This window comes from Sorex araneus, chromosome 10, assembly GCF_027595985.1.
Source record: "Sorex araneus isolate mSorAra2 chromosome 10, mSorAra2.pri, whole genome shotgun sequence".
Classification (NCBI taxonomy): Eukaryota; Metazoa; Chordata; class Mammalia; order Eulipotyphla; family Soricidae; genus Sorex; species Sorex araneus.
In genome coordinates, this window is record NC_073311.1 from 37,126,953 (window position 1) to 37,154,783 (window position 27,831).

A 27,831-nucleotide genomic window follows, 5' to 3' on the forward strand; every position below is an offset into this window, starting at 1 on the left:
TGCAGTGCTGGGGCCTACAGAGCTATACCCTGTGGTGCCTGGGGGTTAATTTTTTTTTTTAATGTGATTATTACTTAGTTGTTTGTACTTGTATAAATATCACGAATATTCATCCTCTGTATATTTTTCTGATTGACTTTCCTGTGATTATTCTTTCGGCAAGGAGGCTTGGGGCCACACCCAGTGGTGCTCAGGGCTTCCTCCTGGCTGGCTCAGGGGATCATACGGTTCTCGGGATCAAACCCGGCTTGACCATGTGCAAGGCAAATGCCCATCCTGCTGTGCTCTTGCCAGCCCTTCCTATGATAATTCTTAAATGTTCCTTCCATGAGGGTATGGCTTCAGACCTCCCTCTTCTCTGCTGGTTTTCTTTGAGCAATATCCTCTACTTTTTTGTCCACATCAACCACTTATGTCCATTCTCTGTCTTTGCTGAATTCCAAGTAATTTCATATTATTTTTTATAAACTAAGTTCTGGAAAACAGCAGTTATGTGTATTTATTTTTATTCCCATGACCCTTTTTCCAATACCTGGAATATCAAATGGGCTGCTAAGATAAATTGAAATTGGGGTTTATAATAAGACTCATTTCTATAAATTGTTTTCTAAAGTGGATTAAAGTACTACTATTTTCCATTGTAGTGTTATAGAATGAAATATTTTAATACTTGAGAATTTGGAGCACTTTGTGGTATTCCTTTGAATCTGTATCATCAGATTTACATAGATATTAATTAGTGTATCCAGTGAGTACCTACATTCCGGATAATGTCTTCGTGCTCTGTAAACATCATTTCCACATGAGGCTCTGAATTTGGTTCCTGGCACTAAAAAAAAAAAAAGATTTAAAAAAAATGATGGTCTTGGTTGGTGCTCAGGGCTTACTCTTGGCTCTGTATTCAGGGATCACTCCTAGTGTTACCTGGGGTCTATATGTGGAGCTGAGGGTCAAACCATGGTCTGATATTTAACCTCTGCTATCTCTCTAACCCCAGAAAATTTCTTTAAAAAATTGAAAAATGTTAAGTTTCTAGGTCACATTCCAAACTTTAGTTTAGAGTCCCAAGTATGTGTGTGTACCATAAAACATATAACCAGAATGATTTTTTTCTCCCTTTATCTGACAAAAATTCTGGTTAATTAGTACTAAGTTACTTGAAATTCTGCTTTGGGAATGTGCTTTAATAATCCATATTAATGTTATTCTATCCTTCAGCGAGGCATCCTGTTAAAAGTGGCTGAAACCATCAAAAGCTGGATTTTTTCTCAGTCCAATAAGAAAGATGACTTACTTCATAAGTTGGTAAGTGTTCTCTTTTTTTTTCTTTTGGTAATTTTTCAGAGTTCCAGTTTATTAGTAAGAAAAAACAATCACAGATTGTTTGCTTATGATTTGGTCAGTGACGGATTTTGATTTGAAATTCTGCAGTAACTGGGGGCAGATGAATTTGGACCCAGTACTATTCATAGTTCTTCAAAGAGATTATTGGCTACTTTAAGAATATTTTGGTAGTTAATGTCAGTTTAATTAATTCCATCACTAATTTCCTATGCCATCTTCCTCCCTGAACAGTACTCTTCTCTGCGGTAAGAGTATATTAGTGACTGCTTCCGTTCTCAGTTCATTGACAGTATCTCAGGAGGTTTTCCAATATCCATGGACCACTGTCTCTTCCCTTTCATTGTTTCTACAAATGAGCCAGATCATCTGGTATTTGCCTTCCTTCTTAGGACTCATTTCACTTGGCATCATTTGGAGCGAAATACCTGATTTCATCTTTTCTGATGCTGTGCTTTTGTTCCAGTCCTCAGTTCTTGATCTTATAATTAAAGAATGTTATATAATTTATGCCATGGGTGGGGGAAAAAGCTCTTTTTTTTTTGTTTGTTTTGAACTTCTTTTATTTTTTTTTATTTTTTTTTTTATAATTTATGTATTTTTAATTAGAGAATCACCGTGAGGGTACAGTTACAGATTTATACACTTTTGTGCTTATACTTCCCTCATACAAAGTTTGGGAACCCATCCCTTCACCAGTGCCCATTCTCCACCACCCGTAAACCCAGTGTCCCTCCCACCCTCCCCAATCCCATCTCCCCCCCACCCCACCCTGCCACTGTGGCAAGGCATTCCCTTCTGTTTTCTCTCTCTAATTAGCTGTTGTGGTTTGCAATAAAGGTGTTGAGTGGCCGCTGTGCTCAGTCTCTAGCCCTCATTCAGCCCGCAACTCCCTTCCCCCACATGGCCTTCGACTACAATGTAGTTGGTGATCGCTTCTCTGAGTTGACCTTTCCCCGGAACGTGAGGCCAGCCTCGAAGCCATGGAGTCAACCTCCTGGTACTTATTTCTACAGTTCTTGGGTGTTAGTCTCCCACTCTGTTATTCTATATACCATAGATGAGTGCAATCTTTCTATGTCTGTCTCTCTCTTTCTGACTCATTTCACTCAGCATGAAACTTTTCATGCCCATCCACTTAACTACAAAATTCTTGACTTCCTTTTTTCTAACAGCTGCATAGTATTCCATTGTATAGATGTACCAAAGTTTCCTCAACCAGTCATCCGTTCTGGGGCATTCGGGTTTTTTCCAGATTCTGGCTATTGTAAACAGTGCTGCGATGAACATACATGTGCAGATGTTGTTTCGATTGTACTTTTTTGCCTCTCTGGGATATATTCCCAGCAGTGGTATTGCTGGGTCAAATGGGAATTCAATATCTAATTTTTTGAGAGTCGTCCAAATTGTTTTCCAGAAGGGCTGAACCAGTCGGCATTCCCACCAGCAGTGAAGAAGGGTCCCTTTCTCCCCACATCCTCTCCAACAGCGGTTGCTTTTGTTCTTTTGGATGTGTGCTAGTCTCTGTGGTGTGAGGTGGTATCTCATGGTTGTTTTGATCTGCATCTCTCTGATGATTAGTGATGTAGAGCACTTTTTCATGTGCCTTTTGGCCATTCGTATTTCTCCTTGGTAAAGTTTCTGTTCATTTCGAAAAAGCTCTTTTTTAAAAAATGTGTTTTTATTGAGGTACTATAATTTATAGTTATTCATAACACCCAACTTTACAATCAGCCACGATCAAATTCCATGCGTACAATTTTCCCGACCTCAACCCTATCATCAGTATCAGAGAGATCACCCCTGCCTGGGCTCTGGGGCCATATGGGGTGCCAAGGACCAAACCTGGATTTGCACGGCAAATACTGTAACCACTGTCCTATCACTCTGGCTCCTAAGAAGAAAACCCTTAATGATTTAATTTTGGTTTGGGGATCACACCAGACAGGGCTCACAAGCCTTTCTCATTTGTGACTCAGAGGTCACTCCTGACTGTACTTTGGGGACCAAGTGTGTGCGAGGGATCTAATTCAGACCTCCTGAATGCAAAACATATCCTCCGGCCCATTGAGCTGTCTCTTTAACCCCATCATTAGTTTAATCTTTCATCATTATTTCATCTAATTTTGTAGCTGTGATTAGTAAAAGGTTGTTCAAATTCTTCATAGATTCCACCTAATCAGTAATATAATGCTGCATTAGTTGTTTAAATGCCATGGTTCCTTTGACATTCATTTGTACGTAAACTTCCTACGTTCATAAAAGGCTGGAGCGATAGTACAGCTGGTAGGGCGTTTATTTGCCTTACACACAGCTGACCTAAGTTTGATCCCCAGCACTCAGTATGCTTCCCTGAGCCCTGCCAAGGAGTACAGAATCAGGAGTAAGCCCTGAGCACCACGAGGTGTGTCCCTGTTTCCCCCCCCACAAAAGATTAAAAGTTCATAAGATTTAACAGCTTGTGCCTAATAGCATCCTTGAAGAGAGAGGCCCTTTCTCTATTATGGCTCTAACAGCCCCTCTGTCAGCCTTAGCTTTCATTAGGCTTTTAGTTAGGCTTCTTTGAACTTGCCTTTATGTGGGTAGATAGAGGTTTCATGAAAATGTATGCTTTTCAACTTTTATTGGAATAAGGCCATGTTTGATTGGGAAATCTACCAGTCAGGCTAATATGTATTTGTTTCAAAGATTACTTGAAAAGTTACCATACTCCACCTTCTGCCTTTCTTCTTTCTCTTCTTCCCATCCCAATTAGTAGCCTAAAGTAAATTACATTGTTCTCTCTATGAGAATGCAGAGGAGTGTGGAATAACTAAGTGGTTGCTAACAATCAATATTGTTTTTTCAATAGAAGAGGCATTGATTCATATATGAGACAAAGGTGTGACTGAGGTGCATTAATAGGCTATGTCAGGAGATGGAGAGAGAGACACATTCAACAAAGAATATTGGCATTGAGAAAATGGTATTTTTTATAATTGAAAATAAATAAGTGTACTCAAATAAGGCTAATTTTAAAACCTTGTTTTAAAGTGATTTAAAAGCCATCATCAAGGTGACATGTACTCATAGTATACACATGGGCTGTTGAGTATCGTCTTCAGTCTTCATTCTGATTCCCTACGAATGCAGTCAGTTTTGTGGAAATGCTTAACTAAGAGTAAATCCACTGCCCTCAAACCTTGGAATTGTTTTTTACTTTATTGCTACAAGCTTTGTTTATTTAAAGTTCTCTGTTTATCATATAATAGGGTTACTATTCCTAAATATAATAGAAATAATTATCAAAACTAAAGACAGTATTTAAAATCAGAATTCTGTAGTCGCTTAATCTCTTTGGATTTTGTTTTCTTTTCTTTGGAATGGATAGAAAACTAGGGAACATTTTATCTTTTCCATTTTGCTCTTCTGCGTCCTCCATATGGTCAGTTCTTATTCATTCTTTAAAAGTCAGAATTAGGCATCACCTCTTTTACATCACCTCTGACTTAACTGCAAGCCATGGCACATGGCACTTGTATGCCATTTTCTTAATACCCTAAGTATTCCTTTCTTTTTGCTTTATGTTTTTGATCACACCGGCTGTGCTCAGGACTTACCCCTGGCTCTGCACTAAGGGATTACTCTTCATGCTGCTTGAGGAACCATATATGCTTCCAGGGACAAAAACCTGGTGAGCCACTTGCAAAGCAAGTGCCTTACCCCCTGGATCTCTTCAACCCCACCCTCTTAAGTATCTCATTATAATACCTTAACTTCTTTGCATATCATAATGTAACTGCTTGCTTTTTAGTCTTCTCCTTCAAACTATCAACTCTTTAAGAGGAGACACTATGTCTTGTCACTTTTTTATTGTCCTTGGTGTTAAGCATGGCATCTCACGTATGTAAGATATTCCATAGTAAATACATATCAAAAAAAGAAGAAATGAACTGATATATGTGAAAGAAATTTGTAAACTACAAAGTGCTATGCACATGTCACTTAATTTTGTATTTTGTGTTTTGTGATGATGTATTTTTATTTCTTTGCCAGATTTTATTTTATTTTATTTTATTTTTTTGGTGGAAGGGTACCAGGGCTTGAACCCAGGACCTCAATACATAGGAGGCAAATGGTCTACCTCCACTTCTCTTTGTGAAAATTTTTTTCTTCACATCTGTTAGCTCAGTAATGCCTACCTCAATCTGCACTATTTTGCTTTTAGAGTGAAAATAAAATATACTTAAGATAGATTGGATTGTTACTTATTTCTGTCTATCATCATCATCATCATCATCGTCATCATCCCATTGATCATCGAATTTCTCGAGCGGTCTCAGTAGCCCTGAAATTTTAGAAGCCTCTCTTTACTCGTCCTTTCCAGTGGTGCCGCATTGGAGGCTCTTTCAGGGTCAGGGGAATGAGACTCATCATTGTTTCTGGTTTTGCCATATGAATACGCCATGGGGAGTTTGCGAGGCTCTCCCATGTTGGCAGGAAACTTTCAGTAGCTTGCATAGTTCTCCCAGAGGTAGAACTAGGCTATAAGATGTTGCTTCCAGGAGCTTGGCTTTATAGTCTCTGGATGTTGGCCATTGGTGGGATTACACAGTGCCGGGGTCAGTCTCTGGGTGTGACCGCCTAGCTACTGGAAAATGGGGAATCTGGGTGGAAGAGGCCCAGTCCCCATCCGAGCACGCTTGGAGGTCTCAGCCCCGGGTCCCACACACCTGGGTTCCTTTGCTGGTTCCTTCATGCATGAGGCTCGTCCGAATGTGTGGAGAAGGGCCTTGAGCATGGCTTTGGCTGGACCCCAGAGGTCTTTGGCTGCAGCTTCAGGGGCTCTGCTCTGGGTAGGGAGGGAAACTGAAAACCACCCCCTCCAAGGGGCCCTGAAGACAGCCAGGTGTGGGGGCAAGAGTCTCTCTCTCTCTCTCTCTCTCTCTCTCTCTCTCTCTCTCTCTCTCTCTCTCTCTCTCTCTCTCTCTCTCTCTCTCTCTGATTTCAGTCTATACTGAAAATAATGCTTCCAAAGTGTATTAACACAGTAGAGGCTTAGCATGTAATATAAAATTGTGTATGTATTAATACCTCTCTTCCGGTGTTTTAATGGCAAGGATGTTGGATTCCGACTCGACTCACTACATACCATCCTGGAACAGGAAGTCCTGCTACAAGAGGATGTGGAGCTGATTGAGCTGCTTGATCCCAGCATCCTGTCTGCAGGGCAAACACAGCAACAGGAAAATGGACACCTCCCAACTCTCCGCTCCCTCGCAACCCCTAATATTTGGTACTATCCAGAACAGAGCTCTCCTTGGCTTACCTATGAAACGTTAGCAGAGGAAATGGTCATTATGCTCTTTGAAGTTCAGGCATAATACACGTTCCATAAATTTCCATATTTCTATAGTTATTCATGATATTCCAGAAGGTAAAACATTTTAAAGTGCCTTTCTAAGTAAGTACTATGTACAGTGAATCCTGGGGGAAAATCCCATTTGGTTTTCGCATACCTTCAACTCAGTATTAGCCTGTGCACCATCTCATGAGCAAATACAACATGCACTCCCCTCCCCCAAATCTCAGTTACCTGTTCTGCTCTATATGTGTGCATTCAGGCCTAGCCAGTTTGTCATTTATTTTTTACAATTGATTACATCATAATCATATTGTAGAGACACCAAGAATAGAGTAGTAAACAGTTATCTCTTGCTTTCTCATCTAAGAAGAGAATATAGTCTGGTGATTCACACTATCCTAAAATTTCTCAAGTACTTATGCAAAAGTTCCCGGCTGTAATCTGTTTTTCTTCATATTTGAATGGAATCAGAGCTTAAAAATATACATGGAACTATTAGGTTCCTTTTCCTAGGAAAGTTTGTTTATCAAAATGATCTAAATCCTTATTTGAGCACTTGAGCCCTATAGTCACATTTGTTATCCTCTGTATTTGGATGTTCTGAATTTATCTCTTTTCTTTCATATTGATAAATGATCCAAATTCTAACAGACAGCAAGTTTGATATTTTCCAAATTTATAAGAATTCAGTTATCTCATAATGAAGTTGGTGTTGTTTTTTTTTTCTGTGATGCAAGATAGTTTTATTTTACAAAACTTGCTTAGAAAGATGTGAGAGGAGAGAAAGAGAAAATACACGTTCAAGAGAGAACACAGGCCTCTCACTCCAGAGTAGCAAAGCCAGCCAAGAGACATAGAGCCAGGCCGGCGCGCGCAGGTTTGAAGAGCAAGCCAAAGTATCTTATTCTTAAGGAAAACAAGAGTTTGGGCTGGGAAAGAGAGCCCACATGGTACAGCACATACCTGATGGATGTGAAGCCCTGGCTTTGAGTGCTGGCATCACCTGCCCTTTCCTCCCCTCCCCCCCTCACCCCAACTCATGGAGATTTGGTAAGGGATCAACTGGGGCTGGCATGTCATTCACTGTACTATCCCTTAATTGTTAATGATTAAAAATTAGCATTAAAATATTCTTTCATGTTAAAATGGAGTGAAAAGAGTTCATAGTTTACCAGTAAGAGCAATTACAGAAGATCTCTTTTGTTTGTTTTGGGGGAAGCACCCCCAGTGGCCCTCGGGGCTCCTCCTAGCAGTTGGGTGACCATACTGTGCCAGGACTCAATCCTGGGCACATTGCATGTGAAGCAGGCCCTCAGTACCCATGCCTGCTCTCTGGCCCCAAAACCTTCCTTGTCTTCTAGTGCTGCTGACCTAGACTTACTAGCTCAAATTTTAACATCTAAGCACCACTGCATCACTGTCAGGTACCATTCACGTGACTTTTCAATCTTACTTTACAAAGTAACCATTCAATCGACTTTTCAGTCATACTTTACAAAGAAGGTCTTATATCTGCTTCAGTACACATATATTTTCATTGCTTTTTACTGACTGAAATAATTTGTGTTTCGCTAGTCTGATGGGTCTATTTTTCTCGGTTTCTCTGTTCTAGGGATGTCTCAGTGCTCTTTGCCATCATTAGTTTGCTCGTTATGCTTCCCAGTTGGTGGATTGTGTCTTCCTGGCTGGTATGGGGAGTGATTCTCTTTGTTTATCTGATTGTAAGAGCTTTAAGATTATGGAGGACAGCCAAACTACAAGTGACCCTCAGAAAATATAGTGCCCGTTTGGAAGATACAGCAGCAAATAGCCGGGCTTTTACTAACCTCGTGAGAAAAGCTTTACGTCTCATTCAAGAAACTGAAGTTATTTCCAGGGGATTTACACTGTGAGTTCATGTTTCATTTTACTTTTTTAGCTAATTTTTTTCTACTACATACTTAAACCAGAATCCTTACAATTATCTTCACTTCTATATTGTATTTATAGAAAAAAACAAGTTTCCCTAGCCTTTATTCTAGCAAGGGAGTAAATATATGCTATATTTAATGTGTGGTATGAATCTGCTTGCCCATTTTAAGAAACAAAGTTTCCTGAGCATCATGATTTCTGTTTACCCTATGATTATAAGGGATAACATAGTGTTTCAAACACTGTCTCGCATGCGGTGGTTACCCAATCAATGCTCTCTTTCCTCTGTTTGTTTTCATTTATTTTGGTTTTGGAGTGACACCCTGCAGTACTCGGGGGATATTCACGTCTTGGTGCTGGGGGGTCACTCTTGTGGGTGCTTGAGGGTCATGCAGTGCTGGGGATAATATGGGGACCTCCTGCATGCTAAGCATGCACCCCACCCCTGTGAGCCCTCTGGTGGCTTTCTTACCTTGTTTTAAGTGATAGGTAAATCTGACAGAAATATATTTTGAATATTCCTGCCAGGTGCTATTAGTATTCTTCCACTTACCTTTTTTTTGGGGGGGGGCATTGGGGAAACCACACATTGTCTTGTTTGGGAGCTACTCCGCATTTCTCAGTGATTGCTCCTAGTGGTGCTGGTGACTACGGTGCCAGGGACCAAATCCAGGGCACCTGTATGCAAAGCACACAGTCCTTTGAGCCATCTCCCTCGACCCTGTCAGAAATAGTCTATCGGATAGGGCAGATTGATGGTGCAGAGGGTTGAGTGCTTGCCTGGCCAGAAGCTCACCCCGGTTTGATCCTCAGCACCACACGGTCCCCAGCACTGGGGGGTCCGGGCTCAAACCATGGTCGGCACCACTACAAGGCTACCACTCTTCCCCACTGTACTTCTCTCCTAAGGATCAGATTTAGAAGTTAAAAATCAGGGGCCAGCATGATAGTTACAATGGCTTTGGTGTTTGCCTGGAACCCGACCTACCTATCTAGGTTCAGTCCCAGGCACTCCATATGGTTCCGCCAGGAGTGATCCCCTAGCTCAGAACCAGGAGTAAGCCCTGAGCACAGCCAGGTGTGGCCCATACCCTACCAGAGAAATTAAAAAATTGTACTAAGTCTCAGTAATAGCTCCATTTCTTCTGGCCTTATGCTGCATTTTATTGTGAGGACTAAATGCTGCTTAGAAACACGGCTCTGTGTCCAGTTAATCCTTAGGTGTATTGCCCAGCTATACCTATAGGTATAAAACTGGCTGAAATGAGCAGGTTACTTATGACTTACCTTGACATGTGACTTTCATCTATTCAGATGCAAATAGGTAAAAAAAAATCTTAAAATATAATTTGTGTTTCACTTGTTTTTGATATAACAATAGATGGCTGAAAAATTATGAGGAATCTTCATATTTCAAAAGTATTTTTTGGTTTTGAAAATAGATCTGGTAAAACAAAGTACAAACAATAATATCATTATTTTGTTGTTGTTTTCGAGTGGGGGGGGCTGCACCCTGCTGCACTGGGCTACCCCTGGTTCTGTTCGTGGGGGGGTCACTGTTGGCATTGCTTGGGGGACCTTGTGGTATCCGGAATGTAACCAGGGCTTCATACAAAGGTAAATGCCTTGATCCCTGCAGTGCCATAAATTGAAACCATGAGTGCTAGTTTGTTTTGCTCCAGTTTATCCTCTCTAGTAAATCATTTAACCCTTTTTTTCTTCATTCTTATTTAATAATATCACTTATTATCCTTTGTTTTGAATAGATTTTTAATGCCTAAATATATTTTAGTTTAATTTTTGTTTTGTTTTGTTTTTGGGTCTCACCCGGCAATGCTTAGGGATTACTTCTGGCTCTGCATTCAGGAATTACTCCTGGCAGGGTTTGGGGCACCATATGGGATACCAGGAATCGAACCTGGGTTAGCCACATGCAAGGCTAACCCCTTACTTGCTGTACTATCGGTCTGGCCCTGGTTTAACTTTTTTTTTGTTTTTAAGTTTTGAGTTAAATGTCAGTTTACAAAGTTTTGGTTATAGTATAAGAAATTTATGGTATGGTATTTTGCTTTGCTATGGGGAGTAGTAGTTAGGTTAAAAGGTAGAATCCAGTAACTCTGTATATATAATCGTTCAGAATTACATTTATAAAAGCATAATATGTTATTTCTCATTGTTGCAAATAGGCACTCCCTATTTGTCTCTTAGAAGGTGGTATGAAATGTGCTTCCTATTGAAGTTGTGAGTAGCTGTGCTACTGCACTGTAACCCTTACTTTGCCTTTCTACTTGCATTCCCCTGTTGGCCACTGGTCCTGTTATCTTTCTGCGTCCCCTACTTCATTTTGAGTAGGTAAGTGCCAGTGGCAGCAGGTGGGTAAGTCTGTAATTTTATGAATGTACAGAATATATTTCTCTGCTGTATTTAATTATTCTGTACAAGTAACCAAAATATAATTGATGAACTCACATAATGCATATGAAGAATGTCAAAGTGTTTATAAAAGTATTCATGATTACAAGAGAAAAAGATTTTAAAAACTGAATGTGAAATAATACCACTTCAGTTAATTTTAATGGGTAGCACTGTAGCACTGTCGTTCCACTGTTCATCAGTTTGCTCGAGGGGGCACCAGTAACGACTCCGTTGTGAGACTTAATGGGTAAAAGTATCTATATCTAAAAGGTTTAGTTTCTTACATAAACTTACATTTCTACCATTTTTCAAATAAAATTCATTATTTCCCTGACAGTAATAGCCTTCAGTTTTTGAGATTTAAATTTTTTTGTCTCTTATGATTGCTAAATTTGTCTCAAGGAAAATGACTATGAGAGCTGAGTTGGGGTGTTTTAATAATATTACAATGAAAATCATGGAAAGGGAATATTTTTCTAAAGATTATGTAATTGTGGATTTAGAAACTGTAGGACACCTGTACAGTTGTATCACATTTTACTTTTCAAGTTTGCTTGACAGGGTCAGTGCTGCTTGCTCATTTAATAAAACTGGACAGCATCCAAGCCAGCATCTCCTCGGTCTCCGGAAAGCTGTCTACAGAACTGTGAGAGCCAACTTTCAGGCAGCAAGGCTGGCTACCCTGTACATGCTGAAGACATATCCTTTCTGTCTGAGAGTAGCAGCGTTCCCAGAGTCCTGAATATAGGTATACACTTGCAACCTCTAAAAGTGGCAAAAATAGGCAAAACCAGACCCTGGGATTGCCTATTTTGAAGCCAGCTTGCCTCATCATTCCTGTTTAAAAACCTGGAAGTTCACATGTGGGCCCTACTGTCAGATCTCCCCCCTGTTCATTACCTTTGCTTCCTTTTACTTGGAATGCAGACACTTAGCCATCCTCAAAACCTACTCCCCAAGCCTTGTGGGTCTACTCCGGTGTTAACAGATGGGGTGAAATCTCACATGACCTTTTCTTTGGGGGGGGTAGAGAGGGCGGGACCTACGGCTCCCACCTGATGGTGCTCAGGGTTTGCTGAGGCAAATGCCCTACCCGCTGTACTATGACTTGGGCCTCTCATGTGACCTCATTATTTATTTATTTGGGGAGGTCACACCCAACGGTACTTGGAGGCTGTTCCCAGCAGTGTCTGATGTTGCGAGGAACAGGGGGGTGATGAGAGACTGAACCCGAGGCTGCTATGTGCAGAACACGCACTCCTGTCCGCTGAGCCATCTGCCTGGCCCCTCTCCTTTCCTTTTTAACAAGGAAAAATATTGGAAATTCCTCCTTTTGCTGGCCCAAAAATTAAGGCCAAAGGAGTCTGCTTTTCTAGATTTGGTGTTTTTTTAAATGATGGAATGTGGCATGACTTGAGTTATGACTGGAAATAAGCTAGCAACGAGAAATCTTCTTCCAGGTTCTGGAGTCTATTGGATAAGTGTATATTTGGGCTGTGTCACTGCTACCTGACCTTCTGCAAGTTTCTTAGCTCTGGACTGTGCTCTACGTATTTGTAAAATGGCAGTAATATAATCTTGCTCTGCTGCTATTGACAGACAGTGGATTAGTGTTTCTCAGCTGGAGGCCGTATGGAGCCCCAGAATATTTCTAGGGCCTACAGGTGAAAGTCATGTGTGAATGGGGAGCCATGTCATGAGAATAGCAGGGAGCCCCAGGAAGACAATGACATCAGAAGGGCAGAGCCAGAAAGAGGCTGAGAAACAGTGGATTAGTGCACATACGTGCTTCAGCAGTATCCTTAGTCAAGAAATAAAGATGTATAAGATATTTATTTTGATTAAGATTCGTAGACAAGTTAAATTGTGTATGTATTGAGACTACTTTATACTCCTACTATGCTGAGTATCATATTACTAATAAGTATAATGCTTAAAGTTTGGAGACTATTTATTTTATATTCTATCATTACATATTTATGCAGGCCTTCCTAACTGTATTTTTCTATTTCTCCTTAAGGAAAACCAAATAAATCTACACTTTTGTGTGATTTTCTTAGTGTCACACAGCTTGTCAAGTCCTGTATCTTGACTACAGGATTAAATCCCTTGACATGAGTGTTTATTTTACTACACTACCTTCGTTCAATCTCCACACTGCCTAAGTGCCTGCCTGCTATGTTCCAGAAAGACAGTGAGAAACTTATACTGCCTACTCTTTAAAATGTTTATTTTAGTGTGGTGAATGCATAAACCAGTAGTCATACTACAGAAGGCATACAAAGGCCGGAGAGATGGTGCAGGAGGGAAGGTGCTTCCCTTCCAGCGGTGGTTCAAATCCCCATCACCATCAAGGATCGCTCCTGAGCAGAGCCAGGAATAGCCCCTGAGCACCACTGGGTTGGCCCAGAAACAAAAATCCTCAGAGCCCCAAATTACTGGAGTCACACAGACCACACTGGGGTTAAGGTGCCTTGCCTTGCGACACAGCCAAGCCCACTATCCTCAGCACCACTCCAGAGCACTGCCACAAGTGAGCTCTGAGCACAGAGCCAGGAAATAAGCTGGCAGCAGGACAGAGGAGGGGATGGCCTTGAGTAAGTCTCCACATTCCAGATAGAAAGAAGCGAAGATGGGGAAGAAGCAGAGACCTGATGGTGTGGCTCACGGACTGTGGGTAGGCATGCCTTTAGTGAATGTTTACTGAGTATGGACTTGGCGCCCAGCACTCGGCCGGGCAGCCAGTATGTAGCGGGACAAGTAGTAGACAGGGTCCCTGCCTCCAGGCATTTAGAGTTTAATCCAGGGTAGGGGAATAAAAAGGAATAAACTAGCACAGTCACTTCTCAGGAACTAGCAGTGAACAAGAAAGACTAGAAGGAATGTGTTCTTAACTTCTAGTGGATAAATGCATTTGTAGCACTATCGTCCCGTTGTTCATTGATTTGCTCGAGCGGGCACCAGTAACATCTCCATTGTGAGACTTGTTACTGTTTTGGGCATAGCGAATACACCACAGGTAGCTTGCTAGACTCTGCCATGCGGGCAGGATACTCTGGGTAGCTTGCCTGGTTCTCTGAGAGAGGCGGAGGAATCAACCCAGGTCAGCTACATGCAAGGTAAACGTCCTACCCACTGTGCTGTGGCTCCAGTCCTAATCAGGGCTAAGGAAATAAGAAGGAATAAGTTAACACAGATTGAATTTGCCGGTTCTTGTGCCAGTCACTTCTCAGGAGCTATCAGTGAACAAGAAAGACCAGAAGGAATGTGTTCTTAACTTCTAGTGGGTAAATGAATGAATGTAAGCAGATGAGATTTGGGGATTTATATTTGCCATGCAGAAAAACATTTCTAGGGGAACAGGACAAAGCAATGTGTCTCAACCTTTTTCTGACAAAGGCTGTTGCCTTGTTTCCTCCTATACCCCCCACCACTCCCACTGCAGTCCCCCTCCCCCATCCTACTGGTTGGCCCCTTAGTCTTGTTCCATGGCCACTCATTTGTGCCATTTCATTTATGACCCCCTTGACATGCCCTGAGGCCCACAGTGGGGACCTTGTGATCTCAGGTGAGAAAGGCTGATTTGAGGGTTACAGTTGGTGATTGGATGGTAGGAGAAAACCTCTCTGAGAGGCTGATGTTTGATCTGAGATTTTGCATGAGGAGACCAGATGTGGGGAGGAGGTTTCAGTTAGGTGGGCCCACAGGTATAAAGACTCCTTGTCAGTTTCACCAGATTGGAATACTTCTTACTTTTAGATTATTGTTAGTCAGTTTTGCTTTCTTGAAAAGGCTTCGTGATGGCCTTAACCTAATTTAACCTACCCCCTGAACTCTGAGAGTGACAACGTAACCAACTACATCTGTGTGGTGCCTTTCAAGGAGCTGGGCCTGGGGCTTAGTGAAGAGCAGATTTCGGAGGAGGAAGCACATAACCTGACGGATGGCTTCAGCCTGCCTGCCCTGAAGGTAATGCACTCTGCGGAAGGATGCTTGAGGAAGAGGTGGCCCATAAAAAGCGGTGCATCTGCTTCTTTTCCAACTTGTGAAATACCGCTGCTGTCAGAGCCTGACTGACAGCATGTGCAACACTGCTTTCAATTGTTTATTTTGCAGTGCCTGGGACCAAGCCATGCCAGGTCCAAGCCATGCCAGGGCCTCACCCATGCCAGGCAAGCACCCTGTCACTGAGCTACATCCCCAGCCCCCTTTTTTTGGTTTTTTATTTTTATGGGAAGCTCCCAGGCATTTTTCAGGGGATCCCAAGGTCATGCGGATGACCCAGACCACACTGGTGGTGCAGAGGACTGAGCTAGGAGGGGGCTGCACGCCAGGCATGGACTGTCTCTCCAGCACCAGCTTAGCATACCCTTACCTTGAAAAGGCAGAATCGTCTAACACATAGCCTGTTATACAATAAAGTATTAACTAGCTCAGGTAATTTACTCAGTACTCTACTGACAAAGCCTGTAGTGTTGGTTCTGTGCCCGTGTGATCATGTGACTGTCTGGGAGCTCTGTAGCTCCATAAGAGAGCTGCATGTTAGTAGCCCAGGAAAAGATCAAAATTCAAAGTACAGTTTCTACTGTAGCTCTTTGGCACCATCATAAAGCCAAAAGATCATAAATTGAAGCATCATTAGGAACTATCCATGTTAAGATACTGTTACTCTTTGGGGGGGGGCACTATAGGCCATTTCTTTCATGTCCGAACTGACCACCGTAGAATTTTTCAAAAGGGGCTCCCAGCTCTTTGCTTGGGAGATCCTCCTGGCCGTGTTGTGCCGGGATCAAACCTGCACCTTCCATATGCCAGGCAGGAGCTTTAGCCCTTTGAGCTACTTCCCAGCCTTCTCAGGTGAGAGTCTTAATAAAGAAAATACAGGGCCTTGGAATTGAGTAAGCCTGCATTTTACATTTTAGCCATTTGGCTTTGGATAAATTATTCTTTGAAATAATCTCTCCAGTAGATGCAGATTACCAGACTCATAAGGTTTAGATTAAATGAGACACAATATCACGAACAGGGTGTGTCACGCATCAGTAGTTACTCAAAAACAGTAATAGCTCTTTTCTTAAAGAGGTCTAGACGAAAAGATTAAGGTCACATTTTATTTCCTTCCTATAAATTATTCTTTACTTACCAGGATATGCCTGTGATTTCCCGGCCGGGGGGAGTGTTGTTTGTTTCAGTTTGGGGCCACACCTGTTGGTATTCAGGGCTTACTTCTGGCTCAGCACTCGGGATCACTGCCGGCATGTTGGCTACGTGCAAGGCAAGCATCCTACCACTGACTGTACTGTCACTCTGACCCTGTGTTTTGGGATCATTTTTTGTGGGGTGATCATAAGGGTCCAGGAAATGAACTGTATTTCCCCCTGCTGAAACCTGAGCTCCACCAGGAAAGGGGTTGTTTCCCTTCCTTTCACTGCTATATTATTGGCACCTAGAACAGTGCCTGACACATCAAAGGTGCTGAAGAAATATTTGCCTGAGACTGGAGCAATAAAACTCAGGGGGCAAGGCACTTGTATGTAACTCATCTGATTCCATCACTGGTACCATGTGTGGTCCTTGGAGACCACTAGGAGTGATCTCTGAACACAGAGCCAAGAGTAGTACTAGCCAAACCACTCCCCTCCACAAAAGAGGAAATAATCTTGCTCACTAAACAAATAAAAGAATAACGGAAATCATTAAGTGGTAAATGGAGGGGAAAATGATTAAATACGCCTTAGGAGGGACCAGTGACTATGGTGAAGGAAAGCCAGGAGGAGGAAGTTGTGCTGAAAAGTGGTTGTATTATGTACAGAACCATATCCACAGGGCCGGAGTAGGGTGTTTGCCCTGCACGAGGCCAACCCGAGTTCCATCCCCAGCATCCCATATGGTCCTCCAAGCACCGCCAGGAGTAATTGCTGAGTGCAGAGCCAGGAATAACCCCTGTGCATCACCGGGTGTGACCCCAAAAGGGAAAAAAAAAGTAACCTATCAGCAACAGTAATGTAAATCATAATGCAAAACTTTTTTTTTTAAAGCACCTCTCACAGAAGCAGACTGGTGGGTGGGAGACAAATGGGGAGTTGCCGGGGGAGACGGGGAGAGTAATTGGTTGGGGGAATCGGACATTGGTAAAGGGCTCAGTGTTGAAACATTGTGTGCCTGAAGGCCAAGTATGAATAACTGTTAGCTTCACGGTGACTTAAAAATAAGTAAGCCTTTTGAAGTCAGCTTTTTTTTTTTTATAAATATCTGTTGTCTTTTATAGCTTAGAAATTGGATCCTTAATTAATGCAAAAATAGGTTTGCATGAAATAATCTTAATTCATTATTTGCATAAACTTAAAACACTCTAATAGGGGTTAGAGAGATAGTACAGTGAGTAAGGCATCTACCTTGCAAGTGGCCAACCCGGGTTCAATCCCCAGCATCTCAGATGGGCCCCCCAAGCACCTCGAGAAGTAATTCCTGAGTGCAGAGCCAGGAATAACCCCTGAGCATCACCAGGTGTGGCCCATAAAGAAATAAATAATAAAAGAAAACCATTTAATAAGAGCATCTAAATCATGTCCATTCTTTTCATTGTAAAAAGTCAGAATCTAAGTTAGTGGTCCTGGCATTTTGTTGTACCTACTAGAGTATTGCTTGTGTGTCTCTTTGTGGAGCATTGTCTTCATATTGTAACAGGACTACGTCTGGAAAAATACTCTGCTGCCTGGACTCAGGTCCTGTCTCTCAGGAGTGGGGTTTTCAGTCTCATGCCAGACATCTTGAGTATGCTCACACTGGAACTTAGTTATGTGTTAATTTCTTTGATATTTCTTAGGCCAGAATAGTGGTATGATTTTCTGAACCCCATACTCTGTCCCAGTGATTCATTTCCTCAGACTTATATTGGTCCCTCATTCCTACTGTCTTCTTCTGTGTGTGAATTTCTAAACTAACTTATGGGGAACATTCCCTTCTAATGGCGATGTCTCCCTCTCTCAGTACTAGGGCAAAGCTATAGTAAATGACACATTCATTACCTGCTGTCTCAAAACTGGCACTAAATGCCTTGACTACATAATTTTGATTAACGTAGCTCATCTTGAGTAAGTTTAATTTCAGCTATCTTCTTCATGAAGGATAAAGTTTAAAAAAAAAGAAAAAGAAATTAAGATAAACCAGTTTGTCACTTAGTTTGAATGTTGACCTATAATTGTATTGATACAGTTCTGGTTTTTCATTTTGTTTTTAAGGTTCTGTACCAACTCTGGGTAGCACAAAGTTCAGAGTTCTTCCGACGATTAGCCCTATTGCTTTCTACAGCTAACTCACCTCCTGGGCACTTACTTACTCCCGAACTTTTGCCTCATCGTGTTTTATCTGATGTGACTCAAGGTCTACCTCATGCTCATTCTGCCTGCTTGGAAGAGCTTAAGCGCAGCTATGAGTTCTATCGGTATTTTGAAACCCAGCACCAGTCAGTACCCCAGCGTTTATCCAAAACTCAGCAGAAGTCAAGAGAACTGAACAACGTTCACACAGCAGTCCGCAGCCTACAGCTCCATCTGAAAGCGTTGCTGAATGAGTAAGTTTAGAAGCCATATAAGGAAATGTCCCGTGATTAGCAACCTCCATTCTTGTGCCATTGTGGTTGTTGGCTTGTGTCCTAGCTAGAAAGAAGAAGCAAAATTGAGACTTGCAGCATGAGGATGGTTGATAGCTACGAATATAACCGAGAAAACGACGATTTGTAAGTACGATTATTTGGGGGAAGTCATTTATATTTTTAAAATTTTCTGATCTCAACAGAAAGCCTAAAATGATAGGACAGAAGCAGATGTTGCTTATTGTATTTGGCAACTGACATGGAGAATGGTATGAGCAAAGCCGTTTGGGGGCCACACCCAGCGGTACTTGGGGCTTGCTCCTGACTCTGCACTCAGGAATCACTCCTGGTGGAACTCGGGGGACCATATGCAATACGAGGGATTGAATCCGAGTCAGCTGCATGCAAGGCAAGTGCCTGACCTGCTGTACTGTCTCTCTGACCCTGAAAAAGCTGTACTCAACTCTTAAAGTAGGGTTTCTAACCCGGAGCCCAGCCTAGCAATGCGTGCCACTGGCACTGAAACAGTAATTAGAGGCATTATACTGTAGAAAGTAAGATACTTTTTCTTAATAAATTATAGCAAATTTGGACTTTTTTTTAATTGTACAGAGCACTTTTTTTTTGGCTTCAGTTGAAAGCTGAATTGCAGGATCCATAGCTTTTCACTTTTCTACTTTATATGGTAATATTAGTGTGCTTCCTGAATTCCATATTTTTATGTCTCACTCTGGTTCCCTCCCCTCCTGCCCTGTCCCTTTGTTGTTGCTCATGTTTAATTTTATTTTTATAGTTTTTCACAATATTTGATTACACTTAATATTTGAACACCAATCCCACCACCATTATACCTTCCCAACACCCTTTTTCCATACTGAACCCCAAACCCTGCCCCCCCAAGCAAAACCAAAATAATTTCTTTTGTATCACTTGCTATGAATAATCCACAAAAATGAGACAAAAAAGATTTCTTCGAGGAAGTGTGTGAAGATTGTTGTATTTCACCCAGGAGCCTTTAAGTCCTTCTATAGATCAGTAACATGTTGTTACAGGTTGAGCTTTGTGTGCTTATATCTGTATCTGTATAAATATATTTCCCCCTAAGAGTGGTTGCCTTCTACTTTAAACCCCATCGAATGTGGTGTGCTGCTCTTGGTACTTGGAACTTGGCAAGCTCCCCAGAGGTTGCCGAGTTTGTGCTTGTAGTTGTGGTTGCTATGCCCATTTGTACTTGGGATGCTTGTGCCCATTTGGTTGCAGTATCTGTGTCAAGGCTTGTACATGAGCTGTGGCACTTGCCCGAGATTGAACACTGACTCACATTGCTCACACATCCAGGTGCAGTGCTCGCTGGGGCTGGGACACACCTGACTACAGAGCGCTGACCATGGTTATGGTGCCAGTGATCCTAAGCAGCACACTAGGGTGTGGGGGGCAGTGCTGGGGGGCTCGGTCTCGCAGGCTTCCCATTTGGAAGGCAGGCACTCTGATGCTTCTGAGTCCTCTTCCCCCACCTCCCACTTTTCTGACTTATTTTTTTTCCATTGGAAATGCTATTGAAGGGACAATGGCTCCAGGAAAGAAGAGGGAAATGGATGGATATGGAAACAAAAAAGAAGGACTTTGCCCTTTGAGCAAGGACTGTGTTTTATGCATAGGAAATGAGGGAAAAGGAGCATTCAGTGCATATGCCATTACATGTCGCCTCTCTACCTAGCGTGTTCTGTGGTGTTATTACACACATTTCCACGTTATCTGGAATGCTGTGTCATATTTCATATTTCTAAGCCAGTCTGGGTTTCATTCTTCTCTATGTGTCCACCTTTCTGTTCCTCCTCTTACTTGCCCACACTAGGACATTAACTTTTTTTTTTCTTTTTGGGTCACACCAGGTGATGCACAGGGGTTACTCCTGGCTCATGCACTCAGGAATTACTCCTGGCAGTGCTCAGGGGACCATATGGAATGCTGGGAATAGAACCCGGCTCCACTTGGCTGCATGCAAGGCAAATGCCCTATCCCTATCCGCTGTGCTGTTGCTCCAGCCCCAGGACATTAACTCTTAACCACGTTCCCTCTACCCCTCTGCCCCTCTGCCTCAGGGCACTCACACCCAGGATTCACTGCAGAGCAGCTTAGACTGAAGTCTAGCAAAACATTCTACCTTAACTTCACCAAAGTCTGCATTTCTTTTTTAAAAAAACACAGGGGCCACACCCACCGGTGCCTAGGGACAAGGGGTGGGGGCGGGGACAGGGCTACCCCCTGTGATACTTAGCCTGGTGGTATGGTGCCCAGGCTCCAAGTTACCCAAAGGTCACAGCTGGTAGTGCTGGGATCCAGGGGCATGAAGTGCCAGGGATTGAACGAGGGGCACCTGCAACACCAGGGTATCTCGTCAGCCTCTTTTTCTGTCTTTATTTCTTACTGCTTCCCTGCAATCCTGCTAAACTCTATAAATACTTTCTCTGGGTATCGTTTTCTAGAACAGTGTTTCCTAAGGTGGGCAATATGGCCTTCAGCGGGGGCTCTGGTGTGATGGGGAAGGGCAGTGGAGCAGGTAGCTGGGCAGTTTCTCTTTGTTCACTTAAAGAAGTTAGATTTTTCGATTTTTCAGGGGGCTTAGTCTTTAATAAAAAGGCACAGTAGCACTGTATCACTGTTTTCCCATTGTTCATCAATTTGCTCGAGCGGACACCAATAACGTCTCCATTGTGAGACTTGTTGTTACTGGTTTTGGCATATCAAATACGCCACGGGTAGCTTGCCAGATTCTGCCGTGCGGGCGAGATACTCTCCATAGCTTGCCGGGCTCTCCAAGAGGGACAGAGGTTTGGCTACACGCAAGGCAAATGCCCTACCCGTTGTGCTACTGTTCCACTCCAAAAGGGAACAGTAGACCAAATTAAGTTTGGGAACCTCTGGTTTAGAATGAATTTATCTTTTGTACATACTTATATTTAGTCCATTTTTCAATGCTACCTCAAAAAGTCCCCCTTTGTTACTGTTCCTTACTAGTAGTAACAGTTTGCTGTTCTTAATTCTGATTCTTTTTTTTTTTTTTTTGTGGGGAGGGACCCACACCCGGCAGTGCTTAGAACTTAGTCCTGGCACTCAGGAATCACTCCTGGTGGTGCTCGGGGCACCATATGAGTGCTAGAGATTGAACCTGGGTTGGCCGCATGCAAGGGAAGCACCCTACCAGCTGTACTATCGCTCTGTCCCTCTTGACATAATCTTGATCTTTCTATGGTATTGTGCTGTTGTACCTGGATCCAGTCCCACTTTACAGTTTACCAGTTCTAACTCTGGACAAGTTTCTCCAGTCCTCTAGACCTAATTCCTCATCTATAAATAGAAATATAATGTTATTTATACCTTTATCATATGGTATTTACTTATATGTGTGTGATTTCCTAATTCTGTTTTACATTTCTTTCTTTCTTTTTTTTTTTTTTGCTTTTTTGGTCACACCTGGCGATGCACAGGGGTTACTCCTGGCTCTGCACTCAGGAACCACCCCTGGTGGTGCTCAGGGGACCATATGGGATGCTGGGAATCGAACCCGGGTCGGCTGCGTGCAAGGCAAACGCCCTGCCCGCTGTGCTATTGCTCCAGCCCCTTTACATTTCTTAAAAGTAGGAGATAAATTCAGTTTATCCTTTCAGTCATAAAACACCTACTATGTGTGCAAGGAATATTCATGAACTACTTAGTTTATATGATGCTCCATACACCTAAACATTTTTAATTAAAATACACATGCCATAAAACTTACACTTAACTATTCTTAGTGTACAATTTAGTAGCATTAAATCCATATACATTACTTTGCCACCTTCACCACCTTCTATATTCAGAATTTTTCACATAAGTATACTTCTAAAATAAGCCATGTGAATTATCAACTTTTCATTTTATATTGTAAAAGTCTGTTTTGTTTTGTTTTTTTTCTTTATTAGGGTAATAATTCTTGAAGATGAACTTGAAAAGCTTGTTTGTACTAAAGAAACTCAAGAAGTAGTGTCAGAGGGTTATCAAATCCTAGAACAGAAATTAAAGTTGATTCAGCCTCATGTTCAAGCAAGTAATAGTTGCTGGGAAGAAGCCATTTCTCAAGTGGACAGACTGCTTCGAAGAAACACAGATAAAAAAGGTACCTATGAGAGATTTCTTTCACACTTATTGTACATTTACAATAATATTGAGTTCTTTTATACATATGTCATTCCAACACCATACCCACAGCATAACACCACATCTCCACCAATGTTTGAGTACCTATTCTATAAATAGAAACACCCAGAGAGGACCATTTAGTGTTAAAAAAATTGTACCCTATATACCCTTCTCCTGTTAACCTGTCTGAGATGTTGAGTGACTAAATCTCTTCACCAGAATTATTAAACTGCCTCTAAGGGCCAGGAGAAGGCTAGGGGGCTAGTGTATATGCTTTACACGCAGAAGCCCTGGCTTCCAGTCTCAGTACTACATGTTCCTCCTGGCACTAAAGGAAGTGACCCTTGAACAATGTACCAGGATAGCCCCCTGAGCACTACCAAGTGTGGCCCCCCCTCTCTGGAAAAATTGCCTTCGAATCATTCTGCCATTCTCATTGCTTATTTTTACAGGCAGGTTGAACCCTGGGCCTCACACAAACAAAGCAAATGCGCTAATGCTGAGCCACATTCTGGCTCTAGAAACCATATATTATGCTTCACATATTTTTTTTAAAAATATAGGTAATAAAGATATGAATTAAAAAGCAATTCACAAACTTTTCACACAGTGTTCATGGCTTAAATTTATTTTTGAAGTGGGTACTCCAAGGAATGGGGCGATAGTATGGCAGTAAGATGCTTGCCTTGTACACAGTTGACCCAGGTTCGATCACCAGCATCCCATATGGTTCCCCGAACCCAGCCAGGAATGACTCTAGAGTGCAGAGCCAGGAGTAAGCCATGAGCACAGCTGGGTGTGGCCCACAAACAAACAAACAAAAAGGGGGTGTTTCAGTTAGCCATATCTTTCTGTTAAAGTAGTTTCAAAAGTATAGGAATGTCAGAATAGCCTTCAGCCGTGTTTCCAAGTGGCTGGCATTCTATCACATTTGCTGTATCAGTGTAGGAGTCTATGAATCCTTTTGGTGAGTCAGCTGACAGTGAAATGCAGATATGAAATTCTGTGGCTCCTATGTAGTTCCATTGGCGCTTTTAAAAATCATGGACATTCTCCTTCATACCCACATTATAACATCAAAATCATGAGATGAACACTTTATAATATTAAATATCTCTTTCTAATTCACAGAGCTTAATCAGATTGTTTGATATAATTTAAGCCTAGAGCATTTACAGGATTGATCCAGTATTTTCATATGTTCAGATCCAGATCATGTGTGACAGTGTTCATGCTTTTTATTTCTCCATTAGCCTTTTTTTGCCTATCATGATAATGTGAAAAAAAAACACAGCTGTATAAATATTTTCTCACTCTTAGTCATACATATTCCATTTGACCCACAATATTTTTCTTATCTATTTGACTCAGAATAGAAAAGCTAATGTTCACACAAAAGTCAATCCACATCCAGTTATAGTTGGCTTTATGTATAATGGCTAAAAACTAGAAGCAGCTAAGTGTTGCTTCAGCTGGTGATAAATTTTTACTTCCATGTATGCAATGGAATGCTAATCAGCAAAAAAAAAGAAACTACTGATGCATCAACAGAATGACTGCATCTCCTTCATAATGCTAATCAGAAGTATTACATTATGCATCAGCATTACATTATGCTGAGCAGACTTGCTCCAATTATATATTTTTAGAACAACAGGATTTAATAAGAATAGAGAACGTTAGTGTTTACTAGAGTTGGAGAAGAGGGATCAATTATTCAATAGGGAATAAAAAATATAAGATCATATTTTTTAGGTAATGGAACAGTTTTATATCTTGAATCATGGTTATATGATTCCATGTTTTTTTTTTTTTTTTTTGCTTTTTGGGTCACACCTGGCGATGCACAGGGGTCACTCCTGGCTCTGCACTCAGGAATTACCCCTGGCGGTACTCAGGGGACCATATGGGATGCTGGGAATCGAACCCGGGTCGGCCGCGTGCAAGGCAAGCGCCCTACCCGCTGTGCTATCACTCCAGCCCCTGATTCCATGTTTTGTCTAAACTAACATTTCTGTTTTGTACAATTGTTATTAGCATCCACTCATAGTTCTTGCTTGCATATTACTGTGATGGTTGTGAAATGAGAATTTTCTATTTTTCCCTGTCTACCTGATCACTATAGTTTCTTATTCTGTTCAGAGCATTTTAACTTATTGCTTAAATTGTTTAAAAGTTGATCAGAGAAAGCCCATTTAAGGTGGTTTATCTGACCATCATTCTCTGAACACTGGTTGTTTCTTTTCTGGTTTGTTTGGGTCTGTTCTTGGGCACTCAGGATTCTTCCAGACTCTGACTATTGTAAATAGTGCTGCAATAAACATACAAGTGCAGATGTATTCCTACTGTATTTTTTTGCATCTCTGGAATATATTCCTAGAAATGGTGTTGCTGAGTCAAATGGAAGCTCAATTTCTAGTTTTTTGAGAAATGTCCATATTGTTTTCCAAAAGGCAGAAGCTCATAAATGTGTCTGACTGTGCTCTAATGAATCTATTTAGGAAAATGGGACAGACGTGGCCCACAGGCAGACCTCTGATATTTAGAAGAATTGAAGGATAAACCGTTAAGACTTGTTATTGTTTTACCTGTACTGCACCCTTTTTAATTGCTTGAGGCTATTGCTAAACCTTTCACTTAAAATCTACTGGTTTTTAGAATACATTACAAGCATATTTTTAGGGTATAATGTATATAAATATGAAAGCACAAACTGAAGCTTCTTATTATTGGTATATCTGATGGCAAATACTTTTGCTTTTCTTCCTCAAATCCTGCATAGAAAGAAAGTAAAAGCAAATATAATCAAATAGTATTGGTTAAGAGAAGGGGAAACAAGGTATTGGTAAGAGAGACTACTGATTTTTTTTTTTTACTTGAATGCCCTACTGATTTGCCAAAGTAAAATCCATCCAAATATGTACAGTAGTTTATGTATATGCCATAGTAGGGTTCATTTTTGTTTTAAAATTTTCATTCAGTATCTTATTCTTACTGGCTCCCCAGTGATTTTTTTTTCCCCAGTGATTGTTAAATATTCCAGAATTCTGTGAGTTGATTTAGAATTATTGGTTGTTTAAAACTGGTCATAGTTGGCATATTTATACCATTGGAATTAGAAATCAGCCAGTGGTATAAACTGAGTGTATTCATTTGATTTATATGAGAACCTGTCAGGTGTCGTGTATCCTATCTATTTATGTACTAATTTGAATGATTGGTTTATTGTTCCCTTTCATTCAGAGAGCTCAAGATGTTGCATCTCAGCATTGATGCAGTGAGATCTGTATCCTGCTAAATAGTCAAATAATGGAACATATTTGAGCATGGAATTTGCAGTAGTCATTGTTCTAAGCCCTTTTTAATAAGATATTTTCACCACTGTTTCTGTGACTTTAAATTTTTGGTTTTCTGAAAAGCCCTTAACAAGTAAATGGCAGGAACTGGGATTTAACCCAGGTATGTCCAGTTCCAGCTCTCTGAAGCAGTGTTTCTCAACCATCTTCTTATGGTGACCCCCTTCCAATCTTGCTTTCTTCTTGTGACCCCTCTGTTACCAGTTGTCTCCCCCTGGAGTAACCCGAGGGTCCACAGGAGAGCCACATGCCTCCTGGTTAAGAAACGCCACTCCTAACCATTTGTTTCTCACTATTTTGGCATTATTTATTCAGCCATTTTATTTTCAGGCTAGTCATCTTTTGGTAACTTTTCCCTCAAACACGTCTTCCTTTTAAAACAAAAAAGGAAGAAGTTGACTTATCAAGAGTAAGTTTTGCTTACTCTTGATAAGTAAAATCTAGACACTTCAAAGCAGACTTCCTATTAAGCAGAATTAATGCAAAAGCATAGAGAACTGGATATGAGACTTAAGTAATCATGTGGTTACACAAGAACCCCAAATTTTAAGGTTTTTTGTTGTGCCATACCCATAGTGCTCAGGGCTAACTCCTGGCTCTGCACTCAAAGATGACTCCCAGTGATGCTGGGGGACCAGATGGGGTGGTCTGGTGGTCTGGACCAGGAAGGCAAATGCCCTCCCTGCTGTCTCTAGTCCCAACGCCAATTTGAAGCAGTGTTACACTCACCGGGGTGATCTTTTCAAGATAATATTCAACATTTCTAGTTCTAACACCTGAGGATAAATGTGTGTGCTATTGAAGTCTTTGATTTGGGAGACAATGGTGGTCTGTTTTGAGATGGTTCCTGTGCCATGATAAGTTTGTTCATGAAGTACTCCTCGGAAAGTACCTATTGTGGGCCAGAGGCTAAGGAGAGATTAAGAAGGGACAGAGAACCTTGTCTTCTCCAAGTACTTAAGTAGTATCTATTAATGTCACTGTTCTTTAAAATTCTTAACTTATTTGTAAAGTAAAAATAAGTTGAGCTGTGAAATCGGGAAATATTAGGATCAAGAATAGTTTTTAATTAGAGGTTCAATTATTTGTGTATGACCTGTTTCATTTTTGGTTTTATTGGGGGGGTTCTTGTTTCCTTGTGAAGTTCTCTTATTTAAAGAAATTTACTTAAAGAAACTTAAAAATTTACTTAAATGTAGGAGAGAGAGATATACATATTCAAGAGAGAGCACGAGCTTTAAAAAAAAAAAAAGAGAGTCTACATCTTGGGTTGACATGTGGGCCAGTCCCCAGGGTGGTGAATGAAGGAAAAGAAAAAGGAAAGTAGGGGCCACAATGATAGCACAGCGAGGAGGGCATTTACCTCAAATGCGGCTGACCTGGGTTCCATCCCAGGCATCCCATATGGTCCCAGAACACTGCCAGAGTAATTCCTGAGTGTAGAGCCAGGATAACCCCTGAGCAGAGCCGGGTGTGGGCCCCCCCCCCAAAAAAAAAAGAAGAAAGAAAATGAAGTAAAAGAAAGGAAATGCACATCTCAGGTATGACCTGTTTCCTTTTAAGGCAAGATGGAAGTGGCCTGTGACAACCCCTGCTGTGTGGTGGGCACCCCAGCACAGCCTACTCTACACATTGCAGACCAAGATCCAATCCCCGAGGAGCAGGTAAGGGTGCGAATGACTGTTTCCTCT

At 41.5% G+C, this 27,831-nt stretch overlaps 1 protein-coding gene across 3 annotated transcripts in view; it reads left to right on the forward strand.

Annotated features, from left to right (window-relative positions):
• VEZT (vezatin, adherens junctions transmembrane protein) overlaps positions 1-27,831 on the forward strand; it is a 67,363-nt gene that overhangs the window by 29,109 nt on the left and 10,423 nt on the right. For 2 of the 3 annotated variants that reach the window (XM_055118189.1, XM_055118191.1), the window contains exons 3-10: positions 1,219-1,305; positions 6,441-6,616; positions 8,298-8,573; positions 11,561-11,708; positions 14,831-14,980; positions 18,253-18,584; positions 22,568-22,761; positions 27,704-27,804. In XM_055118189.1, coding sequence (XP_054974164.1) covers positions 1,219-1,305; positions 6,441-6,616; positions 8,298-8,573; positions 11,561-11,708; positions 14,831-14,980; positions 18,253-18,584; positions 22,568-22,761; positions 27,704-27,804 — 1,464 coding nt within the window. The remainder of the gene's footprint in view (positions 1-1,218; positions 1,306-6,440; positions 6,617-8,297; positions 8,574-11,560; positions 11,709-14,830; positions 14,981-18,252; positions 18,585-22,567; positions 22,762-27,703; positions 27,805-27,831) is intronic. The other variant, XM_055118190.1, reaches the window with a different exon arrangement.